At 41.4% G+C, this 20,750-nt stretch overlaps 1 protein-coding gene across 2 annotated transcripts in view; it reads right to left on the bottom strand.

Moving 5' to 3' along the window:
- Positions 1 to 19,773, bottom strand: part of ggps1 (geranylgeranyl diphosphate synthase 1) — a 28,270-nt gene extending 8,497 nt beyond the window's left edge. Inside the window, exons 1-3 of one of the 2 annotated variants that reach the window (XM_061744686.1) lie at positions 19,509 to 19,773; positions 14,536 to 14,633; positions 12,764 to 12,834 (exon numbers count right to left, since the gene is read on the bottom strand). In XM_061744686.1, coding sequence (XP_061600670.1) covers positions 12,764 to 12,834; positions 14,536 to 14,608 — 144 coding nt within the window. In that variant the 5' untranslated portion in view covers positions 14,609 to 14,633; positions 19,509 to 19,773. The remainder of the gene's footprint in view (positions 1 to 12,763; positions 12,835 to 14,535; positions 14,634 to 19,508) is intronic. The other variant, XM_061744687.1, reaches the window with a different exon arrangement.
- Between the last annotated feature and the right edge of the window lie 977 nt (positions 19,774 to 20,750).

Below are 20,750 nucleotides of genomic sequence, written 5' to 3'. Positions count from 1 at the left end.
TTTAGATTTTTTGGGCTAAAACAGAAAATAAATCAAATATGAAACCTGGGTCCGTGTATCTTTTGGTCATTGGATTTTTCCGTCATGAGTGGGAATCAAAAAACAAAAAACGATTGGTTTATTTGATTTTCCTTTTAAAACAAAAAACAAATATTGAATTACACTGCATTTTTTCTTTTTCTGTGTTAATATGATTTAACAAAGATTCAAAATACGCTTTTATTTTCGTTTTCTATTTCATATAAGAAAAATGAAATCACTAGTGAACAGGAACAACAAAACGAACCAAAAACAACCGTTTATCCATATTCAGTGTTTGGCGGGTGTGCTTGGGAGAACTGGGGTCCCTGGAGGTCCAGGAGAGCCAATTGTCCCCGTAGCGCGAGGTGTCCCCGGCGAGCTGCAGTGTTTGGCGGGCTGTCTGTGAGTGTCCTGGGGTCCCTGGAGGTCCTGGACAGCACAAGTCCCCGTACCGGGAGCTGTCCCCGTGCAGTGCAGTGTTTGGCCGGTGTGGTTGTGAGAACTGGGGTCCCTGGAGGTCCAGGAGGCAAAGGGAAAGCCCAAGTAGCCTACCCCCCGTACCGGGACGTGGTCCCGGTCTTGGCCGGGAGCAGTGAAGCGTTTGGCGGGCTGGGTGTCTGGGGTCTCTTGGTGCCTGGGTCCTGGTCCCGGGACTCATTAGTCCCTGGGTCGGGTCCCGGGACTCATGGGTCCCTGGGTCCTGGTCCCGGGATTCATCGGTCCCTGGGTCCTGGCCACTTTCGCCCGATTTTCAGACACTTTGGCTTTTAAGACAGAAACGCCGGTTTTTCGGTGATGCTTCCAGGCTTCCTCCAGCCGCCTGTGTCCGCTCCCCGGGCTCCCCCTCGGCCCCGGGTGTCCCGCTGCAACCCCCCCCCCCCGCCTCCGTACCACCTCCAGACCGATTGGCAACCGCGGCCTGACATCGGAGGGCCCCCGCCGCTCCCGGCTTCACGGCCGGCTCGCGGTCGGGCGGTTCCTCCGTCCTTCGGGCCCGCCTCTGCGGCGCTGCTCCCCCCGACCACCGGGGGGTCGTAGCGCCTCCCTCTCGGTAGCGAGACCGAGTCGACCCGTCCGCCCCAGGTGTCCCCCCACGGAGCCCCGCCGCCGCCGGGCAGGCCAACCTCCGACGTCGGCTGCCGCTCTGGCGGTGGTGTTAGTCCTCCGGGAAAAACAGTGTTTCTCAAACCCTACCACGCCGCATACAGCTGAACCGGGGCCCTGATATGATGGTCACCCCCAGCTCGCGCGGACCCGCAGACGGCTGAACCGGGGCCCTGATATGATGGTCACCCCCAGCCCGAGCGGACCCTCCCGCCCGCCCAGAAAACGGTGCGTCGAGGCGAGGCGAGGTTCCGGCCGCTCCCGAGGTCTCCCCGCACGGGGCTGCCGAGACCCGAGTCCCGTTGCTGCTTTGACCTGGTGTTTACTGTTGCTATGACAACTGTAGCTCAACTGGCGAAAGTGGCCAGGACCCAGGCACCCAGGAGTCCTGGGACCCGACCCAGGGACCCAGGAGTCCCGGGACCCGACCCAGGGACCCATGAGTCCCGGGACCAGGACCCAGGGACCCATGAGTCCCGGGACCAGGACCCAGGCACCCAGAGACCCCAGACACTCACACCCAGCCCGCCAAACGCTTCACTGCTCCCGGCCAAGACCGGGACCACGTCCCGGTAAGGGGGGTAGGCTACTTGGGCTTTCCCTTTGCCTCCTGGAGCTCCAGGGACCCCAGTTCTCACAAGCACACCCGCCAAACACTGCACTGAACCCGGCCAGGACCGGGGACAGCTCCCGGTACGGGGACTTGTGCTCTCCAGGACCTCCAGGGACCCCCAGGACACTCACAGACAGCCCGCCAAACACTGCAGCTCGCCGGGGACACCTCGCGCTACGGGGACAATTGGCTCTCCTGGACCTCCAGGGTCCCCAGTTCTCCCAAGCACACCGCCAAACACTGAATATGAATAAACGGTTGTTTTTGGTTCGTTTTTTCGTTCCTGTTGACTAATGATTTCATTTTTCTTATATGAAATAGAAAACGAAAATAAAAGCGTATTTTGAATCTTTGTTAAATCATATTAACACAGAAAAAGAAAAAATGCAGTGTAATTCAATTTGTTTTTTGTTTTAAAAGGAAAATCAAATAAACCAATCGTTTTTTGTTTTTTGATTCCCACTCATGACGGAAAAATCCAATGACCAAAAGATACACGGACCAACCTGGGAGTGAAACATGAGTTTAATCTGTAATCTGTCTTCACTCCGTCATGAAACTGCAGTGATGTTGGGACAGTCCGTTCAGCTGCAGCGTCAAAAAAAAGCAGCGTCCAATCAATAACATGTACTGAACTCTAAACTCCCCCCCCCATTGGAAATGAATAGGAAATAGAGAAAAGAGTTTTTCAAACACATCAATGAAATCGGATAATGGATAACGATCCGTTTTCCGTTTTTTATTATCAAAACAAAAGATTGGAAACGGATTATATCTCTATTTTTATTTTGTCATTTCAAAACAAAAAACGGATGGCCGCGAAGTACACTGACCCACAGCCATCTCTAAAAGGTTTACGCTGAATGGTCTGAAAAAGGGAAAATGTCCCGTCAGTGTTGGTTCTCTGGGTGAAAATGGCATGTTGATGCTGGAAGTTAGAGGTGAATGATTACATTGAGTTACGGCTGTTTTTTCTCATTTCAAATAGCCAGAAGACCATTTCTGAACGTCTTGTCCTCCATCTGTAATCATCTGCTGGGGTAGTAGGATCAGAGTCAGTGGCTTTAAAAAGCTTGAACTGATAAAGCAGCCTGGCTGTTCTGGAGCCTGTAGCGCTGATTGTTGACGATCAGTGTTGTCCATTATGGTTTTGGTTCTGTGTCTTCATTCAGACGCTTCTTCAGATTTGCTACAACACAGACACTACCGGAGGTCCTTCCATAAACTATAAAAAGGACTCAGAGTCAAATCCCCTTGGAGATTAATAAAGTATTATTGAATTTCATTGAATCATGAAGAAGATGGACTACAATAGCAGAAGGTCATACTGGCTATTACTCATGTCAGCTAAAAGCAAGAAACTGAGACTACAATACTCAGATTCATCAAAATTGTGCAATAAAAGATCCTAAAAATGTTTCCTTCTCCGATGAGTCTCAATTTCTGCTGAGAGATTCTGAGGCCAGGGTCAGAATATGGTGTAAATAACAAGAAAGTCTTGATCCATCTTGGCTTTTATCAGTGGTAATGCTGTGGGGGATATTTTCTTGGCACATTCGAGTGTCACAACCTATTGTTGGTCACGTTCATCCCTTTTGGATCACAGCATAAACAGTCTATTGGCCACTTCCAGCAAAATATGACAACACAATGAATAAAGCCACGACAATGAGGTCACTGTACTCAATTAACCTCCAGAGTAATCCGGCGCCGGTTTCACAAAGGAGGTCCAAACAAACTTAACTCAAGAGTTTGTTGGGTTTTCTTTTTACTTTAAGAAACTCTTGAGTTTACACGTAGCCGGGTATTTACAAAAACGGATATTTTCCCCTCTACGTTTTCAAAAAAATCCTCGTTTACACGGACCCGCATGAAAATGCTGTTAACGTCATGCCAGCCAATCAGAATCCTGGAAAAAACATCAACAAATGATACGTGTAACTTCCAGTTAAGGCTGATTTATGGTTCCGCATTACACCAACGCAGAGCCTACGGCGTAGGGTACGCGGCGACGCACACCGTACGGCGCACATCGCCGCGTACCCTACGCCGTATGCTCTGCGTCGATCTAACGCGGGACCATAATTCAGGCTTTACTTCCAAGACAGAATATAAAACAGGTAAAATACAAGAAAATATTGACGGTGGCCAAACTAATTGTAAACACAGGTCGCACACATGACGCTGGTGAGTTTCTGGTGCATAATGTGACGTTCTGAAGCTTAAATCTCCGTTTTCCTCCGTTTTCCTCTGTTTAGACGCAAACGTGAAAACAGAGTTTTTGAAAATCTCCACTTTGGCCGGAGTTTTCAGAAATGATCGTTTTTGGGGGCTTTGAGCTCCGTTTTCGTGTAAACGAACGGCCAAAACGCATGACAACGCCTCAGTTTTTGCTCCGTGTAAACGGGGCCTTAGGTTTCAGGAAAGGTGTTCAGAGTTGGTTCTGTCAACTCTGACTTACAGTCACCATAAAAAGCCATCACCAATGGAGCTCAGATACTGTTATTTACCATGGTAACGCAGAGTTACCTTCCTATTTTGGTTTGCTAGAATGGATCGTTAGTGCATTTATATAATAAATATATAAGCATATATTCAGACAGAAGTGCAACACGGTGGCTGTGGCAAAGGAAAGAGCGTTGACGGAGAAAACTACAGAGCGAGTGAATGCAAAGTAAAATATATAATGACTGTTTCACATGAATACAAATGAATGTAGATCTATATTGCGCTCAATATTCAGTCGCTGGAGCAAAAATGTAACATTTGTTGTACTCACTATTTAAAAAATACAAACAAAACAACACATTTCGGAGGAATGGAAATGCCAAAAGATAAAATCATTCAAACTGGGAAATAGTGCGGTCAATACATCCGGTCACACTGATTAATGCAAAAGGGAAATGTCTTTACTACCACAAGTTTGGGCAGGATATTGATCATTTTAAACAATTAATGATAGCAACTCGAATTACTTTAATTGATGAGTTTGTGGCTACTTCACATAATCACTAATAAAACTTAAAAAAAAAACAACGGATAATTATAAGTAAATAACCAATTAAATGAATAATCCAAGGTATTTTGCGTGAAGTATGAACAGATTACAAGGCTAGGACTATATAGGCTGACTGTGACCCAAAAAAAAAAGACCTGATACTCATCAAGGTGTCATAAGTTGCTGCTGATTTGACCATTTCAGTTACCACAGTAACAGACTCAGAGTACGAGTTACCTCGCTTTCTGAAACCGACTCAATTTAACCTCTTGCTCTGGGTTAAGTAACCTCACTTTGTGAAACGGAAAACTTCCCTGAGTTCAGGTTCAAGATCCTCAGTTTCTAATTAACCTGCTTTGGTGAAACGGACCCCAGATCTCAGGCCAACACATCATAGATGTGTGGCTGACTAGATCTGCAGCAACTGTGTGATGTTGCATAAAATGGACCAACAACCCCGAGGAAGGTTTCCAGCACCTTGTTGAATCTAATGCCACAGACTTCAACAGCTCTGAAAAGTAAAAGTGACTCACTCATGACGTTTTCTTATGTTCAAAAGGTTTTACTAAAAAATAAAAACCAGAAAATGCTTTACTCAGTTATTTATGTTCGACCACAGACATCTTCCTCCTTAAACATTATTGGCGCTATATTTTATTAATTAGTTCTCATTCTTAAAACATTTGTAATGAAAACGCATAAAAGAAACATTAGATTTTCAAAGAAGACTGGATAACAGAGTTTCTACAGAGTCAGAGCTAATGAAAAGCAGTCAGCTAAAGGTCACAAGGCAACTGATGAACATCAGGGACATCCATAAGCACTGGAGCACATGTGGGGTCTCATATAAAATGCACTGCTGAATGAATGAGAGCGCTACGTCTGCATCCATCTGAAGCCGCAGTTGTTTCCCTGGAAGACTTGGAGGGGTCTTAGCTCATGTGAGGGGTTCAGCAGGAGTTTACAGAGCTGCTACCCAGATTTAATCCTCAACCAACCACCGCAACAGGTACGTTCTCCATGATGTGCTCCTGTATTTCAAGTTTAGACGGATTTGGATCTGCATATAAATAGGCCTGTGTTGAAAAGATCGATTCTCCGATTTTAAATCGATTCTCATATTAACTGGTGCCATGTTTTTGCCTTTAAATATGTTTAAAGGTATGAAAACATTAAAGTTTTCAGTTATAATTGCATAAATTGTCTATATTTCTTTGCTTTATATACTGTCTTGGGTTTACATTTGCCTAAATGTTAAAAACCAAATTCTCATAAATGGGGAAAAAATAAAAGCAATTTATTTCGTCCTCTGTTTGCTGCCCTGGATCTGTTTGATAATTCTGACCCACACGATGTTTCTGAAAGCAGTTCTATCAGCATTCTGGGAGCTGATTGGTCCTTACAGCATCATTAGCTGCCAATACTTGCTGTTGAATCTCAATATAATACTAGTATTAATATGTTGCAGAACTACACAGTCATATAATTCATGCAACAGATGAAAAAACTGTTTTATTAATAGTGACCCAAATCAATATCGGATCGAATCGGATCGAATCAAAGCCTGATAATCGATTCTGAATCTTAAAAATCGGAATCGAATCGATTCTTTTTTTTTTTTTTTTTTTTTTTTTTTTCCTTCTACCTCTAACTCTGCACACATATTATTGATTGATACCATGACGATAGAAACCAAAAGTGTATATATGTGCATTATTACTATATGTAATATATACATATATATACGCACACATATGCGTACACATACATAAATATACACATACAAACCCAGTGTTTTTTTTTTTTTTTTTTTGGGGGGGGGGAGGGGGTGGGGGGGGGTGGTGACGACATCCACTGCCAATCCAGGAAGCAGGAACACACGGAGACACACGTCAAGCACTGGAAATCTGCAACAAAAAAACCACAAACAAAGCACGAAACCGGCACGGAGCCATCCAAAACACGAACAGCAATCGACCTAAATCTTGAGATCTGATCGCAGTCTGAGCTAAGCTATCGCTACCGCTACCTAAACCCAAAAACTAGAGAGCCAGCATGCAGGTGAACAAGCCAGTGTGTATGTCTATGTGTGTGTGTGTGTATGTATATGATCATGCATGTGTGTGTGTGTGTGTGTGTGTGTGTGTGTGTGTGTGTGTGTGTGTATGCGTGTGACTAAATTACTGTGTGTGTGTGTGTGTGTGTGTGTGTGTGTGTGTGTGTGTGTGTGTGTGTGTGTGTGTGTGTGTGTGTGTGTGTATGTGTGTGTGTGTGTGTAATAAACCAAACAAAGCTCCACCTGAAGTGTATCTATAGTGGGGGAGGGGGGGGAGCAACCCCGCCACCCGTGAGACCAGAGGCCGACAAGGAAGAGCCCGGAACCCAGGCCACCGGCAACCCCACAGAGGGGAGAAGTAGGAGGGAGGCAACCCACCGCCTGCGAGGCCCCCCCCCCCACCCGGCGGCGGCCGAGGGGGCCCGCGGGCGGGGCCCCCACGGCGCGGAAAGAAGCAGCCAGGGATCCCGCGGCGGCGGACCGCGACCCAGGCAATCCCCGGCCACCCGGTCCGGGCCGGACACGCGGCCAGGAGGCCCTCACCCTTCAGGCCAACGACCCCCACCCGGCAGGGGGCCAGCCCGCCCGGAGAGACAGAGCCGCCCCGGCCGCCGACGCGGGCAGGCGCACCCGTCCCCCACGAAAGTGGCCCTCCAAGACCAGAGGGGCGCCCCGCCGTAGAGGCAGCGGGGGGGACCGGAGACGGGCCCGGAGAGAGGGAACCCCCCAACAAGGCGACACCCGCGCAGGCCCGACAACGGAGGGCCCCAGACCCAGGCATCCCATTCATTCATCCATTCACCTATCCGATACCTATACTAATAATAATATAATATACTATACATAATAATAATAATAATACTAATAATAATACTAATAATAATACTAATAATAATAATAATAATAACCATCTTTGTATAATATAATATTGATAAATTATTAAGTTTTCGATGTCCTGCCAATGGAGGCTCAAATCCTCCATGGCAGGACCCTTCCATACCGCATTCTCACCGACACAGACATACAATCACGCACCGTTTCCCCCTCCCCGGGGGGATCCAGCACCGCCAGAAGGCACCCCAGGCTGCACGGCGGGCCCCGCCAGGCCCGGGTAACCCGACCCACCCGTCCCAGGCCCAGGCCGGTGAGGGAACGCGGGTGATGTGGGACCCCCTCCCGCCCCTTGTGTTGAGTGCATGTGATTAATGCCATAAAAACAGGGAGGAGGGAGGGCCAAGTATCGATTGACACAGACCCCCCCCCCCTCCCGAACTACGTGTCCTTGTCAAATGTATTTATTAAGTGTTGAATGTGCAGTGTCTATTTTGCTGTTAAAACCGTGAGGCGGGGAGTGCCAGGCCCCGCGGGACAGTGCCCCCCACGACCCGGACCCCCCGCCTTTCGCCTATGTGCGTATGAATCGTGTAGGGGGGGCAAGAGGGGGAGCGGAGGCCGAAGCCAGGAAGCAGGACCAGCAAAGCCGGCCCTGATAAGACACCCGCGTCCCCCCACCGGCCGTCCAGTAGACGGGGGCCGGCCCCCCGAGCCGGGCAAGGGCCCCACCGCACCTCCAAGGGCGCCCCCGGCGCCGCCGGAGCCCCCAGACGGAGGAGGAAACGGTCCAACATCCTCCCATTCATACTGACAACATAAGACATAGATACCTGGGAATGGTGCCACCCCGCCGTCGCGCCCGCCCGTGCACCCCCCGGTCAGGGGAAGCCCGCTCCCCGGACCCGGCCCCACCCCCCCCCGAGGCCACCCCGGCGGACACCCCAAGGGTCCCGGAGTCCCCACATCCGCAGGGGCACTTGGCCCCCGCCCAGCGACGGAGGACCAAGGCAGCAATGCCCCCCCAGCGCAGACAGCCACCCCCCACCCAGGCAGGGCCGGGCCCTCCGGGTGGGACCCCCACGTCCACGGCCCCGCCCCCCCCGGGAGGCCCGGAGACGCCCCAGCCACAGCCCCCCGCCCGAGCCCTCCCCAGCCACCCCCCCCCCCACCGCCATGAGGTAACCCCCCCCACAGGCCCCCAAGGCCCCCACCGGCTAGGGACAGGGCCCCGCGGCCCCCCCCACCGCCCCCCAGGGGCCACCAGAGGCCCGCGCCCCAGACCCCCCAAGCCGACCCCCAACCCCAAGGGCTACGAGATCACCACCCCCCCCGCCCCCACTAGGTAACGAAGCCAATAAACGGGGACCACAGAGAGTGCAATTCAGCCGAATGTTGTTCAGTGGAGGCAGACATTATCTCACTACTAATATGATCTGATAAAAGATTCCTAAAATGGTTGATACATAAACTGGATTTTTGTTTCCAATTTACTAAAATGGTTTTCTTTGCGATACATAAGGCAGTGAGAACCCGGTGTGTCCAATTAGGATCTATTTGAGTGTCTCCCAGGTGACCTAATATACATACCGTGGGGCATACTGGGATTCTGTGGTTGATCCATGTGGATAAATCCTCACAAATCTCCTTCCAGAACCTCTGTACCGGTGTACAGAACCATAAAGCATGCATATAATTATCTGGGGTGTTCTCTGTGCACTGTGAACAGATATTAGAGGTGACAAAGCCCATCTGGAACATCCTTTGTCCAGTATAATGTATTCTATGAAGAACTTTGTACTGTATAAGTTGTAGGTTTGGGTTTTTAGTCATAGTAAACGTATTTAAGCATATTTGTGACCAAGAAAACTGGTCGGTATTAAGAGAGAGATCCGCCTCCCACTTAGAGATCGGGAGAGAGACTGAATCGTCCAGTTTAGACACTAACCTGTAGAGTTTTGATAACAACTTTAAAGTGCTTAGATTCAATAAATCTATTATCTTAGCGGGAAGTTGTAAATCTAATTGGCTAATTTTGTATGTTTTATTTATTATTGCCTTAAGTTGTTGATACTCTAAAAATTTATTCCTGCTAACTCCGTATTGAACAATAAGTGTATTGAAAGGTACAAACTGTCCTCCTACAATTACGTGCTGTAAGTACCGTATTCCTTGATCTCTCCATTGAACGAAGTTAACCATCTTTTTATCATTTTTCACGATGTCTGGGTTGTTCCATATGGGTGTACGGTCACATGGAAAAAGTGAAATTTTAGCTATTTTAAGAAATTCCCACCAAGCTGATAAAGTTGTGCTAATATTAATGCTTTTGAAACATTGATGACGTTTGATACTTTGACTAATAAATGGTAACTCTGAGATTTCTAGTTCATTACAAAACACTTGCTCTGAGTCCAGCCATTGACTATCTAAAGGATGATCTTTTGACCATTTTACAATATACTGTAACTTACTGGCTATGAAGTAATACTGAAAATTAGGTAATTCTAAACCTCCATATTCTTTGGATTTTTGCAATGTCTTTAAACTAATACGTGGAGTTTTATTTTTCCACAGAAATTTTGATACATATGAATCGAATCGATTCTTGATATTTGAATCGATCCCCAGCCCTACATATAAATGTGAGCTATGAATGACAAATGAATCTGCATTGAGTGCTGGTCACACTCACAACCCTGAAGAAAAAAGTAATTTCAACTTCAGGGAGAATATGAGCTCTTGAAAGTGAAAATGTCAGCACCTCAATCAAGAAACAGAGCTTCCTCAAATGTGAAAAGAATTTAAAAAAAAGTCCCTTTGAATGTGAAGTTGCTACTTTTGTTAATTTTGCAATCTGAACAGCTTCCCTGAAGACCCCAGCAACGGGGAAGCTGTGATTAAAACGCAAAGGGCAATATGGACATTGCAGCAGAGGAGGAGCAGACAAGACAAAAATGGTATCATTCTCCAGCTTTATCACTGCTTTACACACACTGTGCATCGATTTTATTTATTTATTTTTCCAATTTTGAAAAAAAAAAAGAAAAAAAAAAAAGAAAAAACAAACACATTGGGCTGGGGAGGACTTTTTTGTTGACTGCACATCGAAATGACTACAACAGTGTGACCTCTGAGCTTTGCAGCAGACAACGTTTCTCTGAGGGGTTTATAAAACATTCAGGACAAAAGGGGAACCTGTTGAGCAGCAAACAAAATGAAACCTGACAGACTCTGCACCATGCAAGTCTCCTAGAATCTGGAAACACAGATAAGACGTGTCAGTATCTCCGCCACCCAACAGGAGACCATTATTGACTAACAACAATGTTCATGCCAACTATAACAAGGTCAACAGCGTGAGCTTCCAGATAAATCCACAGTTGTTTAATTTAAAATTAATAAATAAGGAAAATCAGGAATGCCTAAATGCCTTTTATCTGCTTGTACTAAAGCTTGTCTCCTTCAGTCTTATCAGGCAATTGCAAGAAAATATTACGACATTAACTCTCGAGTTTTGTGGTGTTTTCCCTGTCACGGCACTCATGCAAATAATTTTCCCACGAAAAGGTGATCAGAGCACATGACGCTCTAGAAGCAATAGAGTCATGTAGATTGATGAGGCTGAAAAGTCTAAATAGTCACCGTCTCACACAACCTTTCACTGCCTCACCAGAACTGCACTGTACAGATGAACAAGTACATTAATTCAAAAAGCATCAAGTTAAAACAGAGTGACATAAGGCCTACTTCGTTTTTTAAAAACATTTTACTGTATCATGAGCTTTTTTAATCCAGTAAAATATCCAGCAAACTTGCATCATCTAACCCCTTAAAGCTCATACTTCTTTCAGCTATTCCCTTAAAGATCAACACCATCATCTGTTTCCATCGTTTCCCCATCTTCAGCTGATGCATCTGTTATCCCTTTTCTTTACGTGTCTGAACCACTTCGAGCCCAAATTCTTACTTTTTCTCCAAGACATCTAGACATCTAACTCCAGCTGTTCCTGATGTGCTTATTCTTTATCCCATCCGTGCTTCTCACCCCCAAAGGAAATCTTAACATCTTCATCTCTGCCATTTCCAGTTCTAATTCCCGACTCTTGGTCAAAGCAGCATCTCAGCTTGTCAACTTGTGGTTTTCCTTTCCTTGCAACATTAATGACTGTGTCAAGGGGAAACACCCAATGATTCATAGCTTTTGAACGAAAGAAGTTTTACTGATATTCATGCAAAACTTTATTAACAATGTCCAAGCATCCCTTTATTTAGATTCATGAAGTATTATTCTGAAATCCTCCGACAGCTGTATTGAGTGTGTGACTGCAGGTGACATGCATTTAACAGTGTTGTACACATATTATTATTGGGTATATTCAGTTCTGATCTTTAAATGTTTTTATCAAATAAAAGATAACAAAAAAAGACAATTTAACAGACCAAGGGCAAAGATTAAGGGCAACAGTTAAACACAGCAATCTCATGTAATCATGTAATATTAAGAGCCCCTTACTTCTGATCTACATCTCACCCTACCAAATAAAACATTTATCAGCTCGTTATGATATTCTGAGAAAATCTGTCTTTAGCCAAGTGTAACTGGAGGTTGGGATTGTACCTCACCAGTTTGAAATTCAAAAATCACAGTTACTCCAACTTGTTCAGCAGTTAATTATCTGAGCAACACCTTGCTTTTTTGTGTTACTAAAAAAAAACAAAAAACAAAAAAACTGTCAAGGCACGTAAGGAAATTCTAAAGTCATAAAATGAAGCGATAGATTTTGCCTTCTAGCAGTCAATCTAAAAACTGTTGTTCAACTGACTACATGCAAAGTAAACTGGGTCACCAGCGGTACCAAACATTACGATGACTTACTGACACTAAAGTCTGCAGCTCTGAACCCTTCTTCCCTCTCTGCTTGTTTTGTATCCAAACAAAATTAAATAATATGTGAACAATGAAATGAATTATGAAAAAAAAAATATATATATATTATTTCCTTGTTTTTATTTCTTAATGTTCAGTTGCTTGAACATCATCTTATATCCAAGTACAGTATCTCTTGACCCGTGTAGGGTCTGAAAACAGAACTCATGGGATGACCTTTAAAGTAAAGAGGCTTGACACGTTTCTCACCTGTAGTTTGTCTTCTGGGACATTGAGCCAGTGGTTAAACGCTTGGGCGAGTTTTGTTCTTACTTGCTTTCCTGCACAGAGAATAAATTACAAAAACTTATTCAAAGAAAATTTTACATTTTTATTACACAGAAATTACTGCTTTAGTGCTTTACTGCTTTAGTTACTTCCCTTTCAGTTGTTTTGATTGTGTGAATCTGAATGCTAGTGTAGCAATAAACAAAAAGCAAATCATTTGTTATATCTGCAATAAATAAAAAAATACTGTAAGCACTATGACTTCTTTTATCTTTGGCATTCCCAGAGAAATTGACTTAAAGAAGTTTTCTGCTATTCAGTACTTTTCTTTTAAGATGTTACCTACTTGCTCATGTTGTAGTTTAAGGCTGCGTCCACATTACTTAGGTGAAGTAACCTATATCCAATATTGAAAGGACTATAACCTGATAAGCCTGATTGTCAATTTCAGTTTTCAGACTGGAAATGTACCACACCCGTATGTGGTCCTAGATCAAACCTATATCCGATACATGGCTGTGTGACATGAATGAGAACTGACATCAGGATTCCTGTGGCTTTCTTCCTGTGTGGATGTGCTCAGTGTTGTGTGACGGAAGTTAGGATTTCTCCGCAGGCAGGCAGAAGGTCAGCAAAACACCAGCAGTGTGGGATGAATGAATTAACAAGGATGGAAGAAAGCATCCATTTTTAACTCCTGGTATTCTGCCTCAATTGAATCTCTGACGTCAGTACGGTCTCACATGGCTATTGTTGTTGATACAAGTGATATGAGGAGAAAAGTGTCTGGTGCACGTGCTCGCAGCACAGATGACACAACAATGGAGTCAAGGCATATGAAGCTAGTCTGGTACAGACATCAACAACGTGGGACACACACACACGATGAACCAGACAACTGCATTAGTGGCTACCCAAATATTTCTGACAGCCCCACTCACATTTTCTTTTTAAATTTAAATAATCCACAATAGTGAAGCCTACTAATGCAGAGCTGTAATATCTCTCTCCTGCAGGCGGTGTATTAGTCCTATCCCACGGCAGCTGCAGAAGTGCAATATTGGTTTGAGATTCTTTCTAGCTTTGACAGAATGCTATTAAAATAAATAAAACTACTACAAAGATTTGCCGTTTTGAACTCATTTGTGGAGCACACATTTCCAGGCCAGCCAACAAATTATCTGTTAACTTTATTTCAACACTTGCCTGGAAACACTATCACCTTATATTCAATAATCATGGTTTAAACTTGTCTACAGTAAATATATAGAAAACAGAAACTCCTGCATGTTAGACTTGGTGAGAGATGGAGGTTTTACTTCCTCTGACTTGCTCTTTGGCCTGTGAAAGCATCTATAATGCAACACTTTCTCTCCAGAATTGTGTAGACTGGTCATTTTCTATTCCAAACAAATATCTTGCACTGAGAACATGCATTTGCCCAATCTTTTCATTCCTTAATTCCACAAAATAAAACATTTAATTGGGAACCAGTATGGTGATAAATATTCTCTCAGTTAAAGCCTACAAGCAGTAACAATTTTTATTTGATCTTTAAATGAAAATAAATAAAAATCACCCCATTCTGTGTTTTTGTTTTTCTAATGGCCCAGAGCAGCTGATAGGAAGGAAATCTGTCAGAGATCAGCCCAATGAGTGTACAGGACTCGTGAGCCTGAGCAATGTGTGGGACTTCCCAGCTGCAGGCCTCCATCACTCCCAAACCCTGCAACCAATGAGCGAGAACAGCTCACCTGGCAGTTGCAGCAAGTACTTGTACGGTTCCAGCAAAATTCGGTTAGAAGCCGTTTCAGAGGGGTCGTCCATCGCTTCTAGATGACTCAAATCTACACTGGAAGACAAGGAACAAACACACAAAAAAATTAAGATACTCAATTACACCCCCCCTCCCCCCCTTTGAGAACATGTCATATAAAAGGCATTAGATTTCCATATAAAAAGAAGGACAAAGAGATAAATGTCCGAGCTGTTAAGGGTTAACTTCTCAAGAACTGAAATGTCGAAATGTCGTTATCAAAAATGACAAGACGTGACAGGATATGACACGTCGCCTTCTTTGTTACTATTAGGAAACAATTTATAATAAATAAAATACATCTGTTTTCAAGCTGTATTCAATTCAATTCCTTTATTGTCATTATAAGCAGTGCGAACAACGAAATTAGATAGCAACTCTGTGGTGTTACAACAACATAAAAAACACAGGACAATTAAATTGTATTGTTTACTTAGTCTCATAAGAGGAAGATATTACTCTACTTTTCAGAAACACAAGTGATCAAAATACCCAGATGTGTGTAACGTCCCAAATTTAGTTGGTTGATATTAGACAATGAAAAAATTAAAAGTGATTTAATGAGATCAGATGCAGCAGGTTCCAGCATCATCATCCTGCCTCAAAATGAACTGGACATTAAATAAGACTTTGTGATAATAGGCTCTGTACGACTAAAAACAGCTATCTCACTAGAGTAAACAGAAGTAGTAAAGATATGTAAACGCCTGATGACGCCTGATGCCAGCTGTGTTTAATTGTCAGTTATCTGCTGTCGTTTATAACACACAACACTAAACTCATTTTGACCTGATGCAATGTGTCGATGTGTAAAATATATTTATAAAAACACGAGGACAACAATGGAAAAAAAAAAAAGGTATAAGATTTAACTTCTCAAAATGATTTTCCATTTCATGCTTCTAGATTCTTCAAAAACAAGAGATAAAAAAAAATGTGCCATTTGCAAGCAAAACCCTAAATAGTCTACTGACTTTTCTGGTAGATAACTGAAATACAAAAGGGGAGATGATGAGAAATGCAAATAAAAATTTTGTTTGTAAAGTTGTCTGTGAGCACAGTAGTGGAGATAAACAACAGAGTAACTCAATTTTTATAAGCTACCAACCGCATGCCCACAAACCACACCTGCCATATTTTACACCCTTGTCAAATTCTTCATTTCAGGTGCACAAATCCAAAACATACATTCAGTAACTCATTTTTCTGCAGTTGCAGTGGTAAAGGTGAGTTTGGTTAGGGTTAGGGAATGACCTGTGTTTGTGTGTGAAAAAAATAGTGGAAATTAATACATGTCTATGTCAACCAATTGAAATATTGTATGAATGTGTTTTTCTTCAATATTCAAAGCAACTGAGGCAGAAATGTTTCTTGGTTTGTGGCACACCAGGAATAAAAAATTTTAGTAGTTGCGACTTAAGAGGATGTAACAACTTCCCCATTTTTTCCTCTCCCCTGCTCTCTTTTTTCTTTAAAAACCAACTCAGAAACATATATATAAATATATATAGACTTATATATAAATTTTGAATGTCACATGAGTTCCAATAATGCATTTATACTCAAACAGAAAAATGCTGAGGCAGATACAAGTACAGAGCCATAAAATCCCCATGTAAGTGGTGTCACACAGCTCACATGACTAGATGACTTAAAAACACCCACTTCCGTGGTAAAACACAGCAGCAACTGAGAAGTGATTTAGCAGTACACAATTATCTTTTAACCGTATGCTAGTCACTCGTAATCACTCCCAAAAATGTCATTAGGTAGTTAATCCCTCTCTCAAATCAACATGCAATTCATTTTCAAAATTGCAATACCACAGACGCCATTACTTTGACCTGCCATTGTGTAATCAGACGCTTATCTCAAACTAATATGAATAATGAAACTATGGTTTTTAGTTTAAAACTATCTAATGTACTCTCATTCTGAAATATTATAAAGATCCAACTAAAAAGTCAGTGTATTAACCTCTATTCAACCAAGGATATAAAAAAGAACAGCATAAAAGTTCAAAAAACATAATATACACATAAAATAGGTGCATAAGCACCACAAAATGCCAACAACGTTGCAAAGACTGCCAATATTCAACTCTAAAATTATCACTTACAGGCACTTACACTTTTACAGTTTTTGTAAATCATAAACATGGATGATGAGCAGGTATAACATAAGACATGCATATATTGTATATGAATCTACCAGGAGCACGCATATAGAACATTAAAATGATATTCAAAAGTCATATAATGACAGCAATCTCTTGAAGTTCAACTGAGTTTGGAGGCGATTCCAAGTGTACAAGGCAGCAACCTTAACCCCCCTTTGCATAAAAGCAGTCTCTTATCTGCCTTAGAAGAAAAAAAAAGGCCAATTTCAGCTTCTTTTCTTTTTTAATTCAAGTTATTTCTTCAACATGTACCACAAAAGTCAGATTGTCAATCAAAATTAAATTTTCATTAAATGTAAATAAAACTAAATATATAATCTTTGGTAATCGTAAAGTCAAAATGGTTCAAATCAAGAAAGACAAAATAGAAATAGAAAGTTTACGAGAATACATTTTTGGGAGTGGTCATTGACCATAACTTTGTTGGAAACCGCATATTGATTATATCAAAAAGAAAATATCTAAGTCTATTTCTATTTTGTATAAAGCAAAATAATTTTTCAATACAAATGCATTACAAATACTATAATTTCTCATTCTCTCATACTACCATACATTACTTACTGTGTGGATATTTGGGAGAATTCATACAAAACAATCATAAATCCAATTATTTTGCTTCAAAAAAGAGCAATCAGAGTTATCAACTGAGCTGATTATAATCAGGAACCAACAAATAAATTATTTATTAATTGTCAGATGCTCAAATTTAATGAACTTGTTGATTTCACTGTTGACGTAAAAGGCTTATCTGTTATCACACTGTATCCAGAAGCTGTTTCAGCAAAGACGTGTATATGTGTGCTTATATTATATATATATATATATATATATATATATATATATATATATATATATATATATATATATATATAAGTGTATATGAACTGAGAGGAAGCTGTAAATTCACAAAAATAAAGAACAGAACGGATGTTTCAGCAAAGACGTGTATATGCGTGTATATATATATATATATATATATATATATATATATATATATATATATATATATATATATAAATAAGTGTATATTATGAACTGAGAGGAAGCTGTAAATTCACAAAAATAAAGAACAGAACGGATGTTTCAGCAAAGACGTGTATATGCGTGTGTATATATATATATATATATATATATATATATATATATATATATATATATATATATATATATATATATATATATTTAAGTGTATATTATGAACTGAGAGGAAGCTGTAAATTCACAAAAATAAAGAACAGAACGGATGTCAAACATAGATGTGTTTCAGTTAATCTGGGTTAATCTGTGGGATGTTTTGGAGATGGAAATTAAAGAGTGCAGTACATACCAAATATTTAAAAAAAATATTGAAGAACAAGGTGCTCATTAAGTATGATCATATTGTATGAGTATTTATGCAAGTGTCTGAACTTTAATAGGTATATGCAGTATACAGAATTTTTTTCAATATACAAAAAGTATATGAAATGTTTTTCTTTTAATTGATTTACTGCTCTGTATCGGTATATGTAGGAGCTGACATAAATTGATTATAAAAGGGTAATAAGCTAAACTTCAGCCTACACCTTTTCAGTCTTGTTTTGTTTATATTTTGTTTACAGAGTCTTTACAAACACCAGGAAACTGGACCATATTACACCGGTCATGAAATCACTACACTGACTTCCAGTGAATCAAAGGATAGAGTTTAAAATCTTCCTGCTGGTCTACAAAGACCTGAATGGTCTTGGACCAAAATACATGCTTGATCTGTTAGTTCCTATGAAGCTCCCAGACCCCTGAGGTTCATCTGGATCTGGTTTGTTGTGGTTCCCAAGAACCAGAACCAGCAAGGTGAGGCAGCGTTCAGTTATTCTGCTCCTCACCGGTGGAACAAACTTCCTGTAGACCTGAGGTCTGCTCCAACTGTCAGCTCCTTTAAATCAGGATTAAAACATTACTGTTTACTGAAGCGTACTCTTAAATTAAATACTTACCTGCTGTACTCTACTGCCCTTACTTACTATATACTGTTTATATTTTGAAATATTTTTTTTTTACTTTTTTTACCCTTTCCCTGCATGTGTGTGTTGAGTGTACTGCTGCTGCACAAAGTGAATTTCCCCATTGAGGGAGAAATAAAAGACAATCTAATCTTAAATTAAATACTTACTTGTTGTACTCTACTGCCCTTACTTTTTAACAACTTGTGCTTTTTATTATTTTACCTCTTTTCTTATCATTTTATTTTATGTTATTTACTGTCTAATTATGTCTTGCCGCTTTTAATGTTGATGTAAAGCACTTTGAATTACCTTGTGTTGAATTGTGCTATATAAATAAACTTGCCTTGCCTATATATTTTGGTCTAATGCAATATTGGCATTAACGTCATGTTTATTTGCTGTTTTCTTTCATTTCTTTAGTATTTTCATTCTTATTTTGGGAGAAACATTACCGAAATAAACAAAAAAAACAAGCAAAATGGCTTTGTATCTATTTTTTTTAATCAAAATTCAATCTTAGTTCCCTGGACTGATGTAAGATTCATTCAGGGGTTTTATTTTTGTTCTTGTTGGCTTTTTAAAAACTAGTTTCAACTTGCACAAAGGAGTATTGACCATCAGTACAAGAAAAATGAGAATTCTTGAAAAAAAAATAAGAAACTTTTACATGTACATACTTTTACTTTTACTTTCAACATGTATTCGACAGCGAGTTTGATATGATGCGTGATTAACTCCACCCACCTGGGCTGCCGTGTGTCAGATAACAAGCGGTCTCCAGTTCCGGGTTAGCCACACAGCTAGTTAGTTAGCGGGCCAACATAAACGCAGGGTCATGTCACTGTAGAGCGTTTATTTCTTCCTTTTCCAAATTAAAATCTGTTAGTCTAGTCGAGGTATGCGATATGACCGCGACTTCCGCACTTTGAAATCATATTAGGTCCATGTGCGACAGGCTCTTTGCTCGATGCCGCTGCGCACAGTGACGAGACAAAACGTCTGTCACGGGCTGCTTATATAAGCTTTGGTGAATTTACGGAGCATGCGCAGTAAGGCGGACGTATAACCTAACCCTAACTTTTTTTTCCCTACAAAACAAAAAAAATCAATGTTTGTGACCGTGTATGTGAATGTGTGAGTGCGTATATGTATGTATATTTTAAATATATATTTTTTAAATGTCATGTTTTATTTTTCTGCTCTGTAGAACTTTGAGATTATTAAATATAAAGTGCGTTATGAATAAAATGTATTATTATTATGCAAGCACATGTGTATGAGTATGATGGTTTTCTGCTCACAGTAGCAACGAACAATAACATGTGCAATATCTCTCACTTCAGATCAGTGGAACCTAATATTAAAGCAATCAATATCTATTTGCAGTTGTGTGAGATATAAAATTATACAATTTAAAATGATACATCGAGCTTATATCACACCACACAAGTTTTAAAAAAATGGACCCAAATGTCTCTGAACTGTGCTGGCATGGCTGTGGTGAGATTGGTACATTTATACATCTGCTATGGTTCTGCCCAGTTGTCCAACAATTCTGGTCTGAGGTCATTGACATTTTGGAAGCTATTTTGAATATTCGTGTTCCTCAATGTCCTTGTATGTTTATTGGGGAGTGCAGTGGAGAACGTGTATGGGAAGATTATGCAACGTATCATTGCTCTCGCCTTTCTGTCTGTGAAGAGGTCAATACTCATGAACTGGAAGAGTCGCAAACCAAACTGCTTTCACAAATACAATTGGCTGAAGGACTTTTTAGATTTATTATCAATGGAAAAGGCAACCGCAATCCTCAAAGATAATGAAAATGACCAATTCGCCCCTTGGATTGTCATTAGACAAAAGTTGAGAATAATATATATATATTTTATTTTGCTTATTCTTCTTGTGTTGTTAACCTTTTTGTTTTATTGTCCCTGTCTTCATTTTGAAAATAAAAATTATAAATAATAAAAAAAAAACATGTGC

The sequence above is a fragment of the Cololabis saira genome, chromosome 17, assembly GCF_033807715.1.
Source record: "Cololabis saira isolate AMF1-May2022 chromosome 17, fColSai1.1, whole genome shotgun sequence".
NCBI classification, from domain to species: Eukaryota; Metazoa; Chordata; class Actinopteri; order Beloniformes; family Belonidae; genus Cololabis; species Cololabis saira.
The sequence above is the reverse complement of the archived record's forward strand: the minus strand, read 5'-3'. Positions and strand labels throughout refer to the sequence as shown.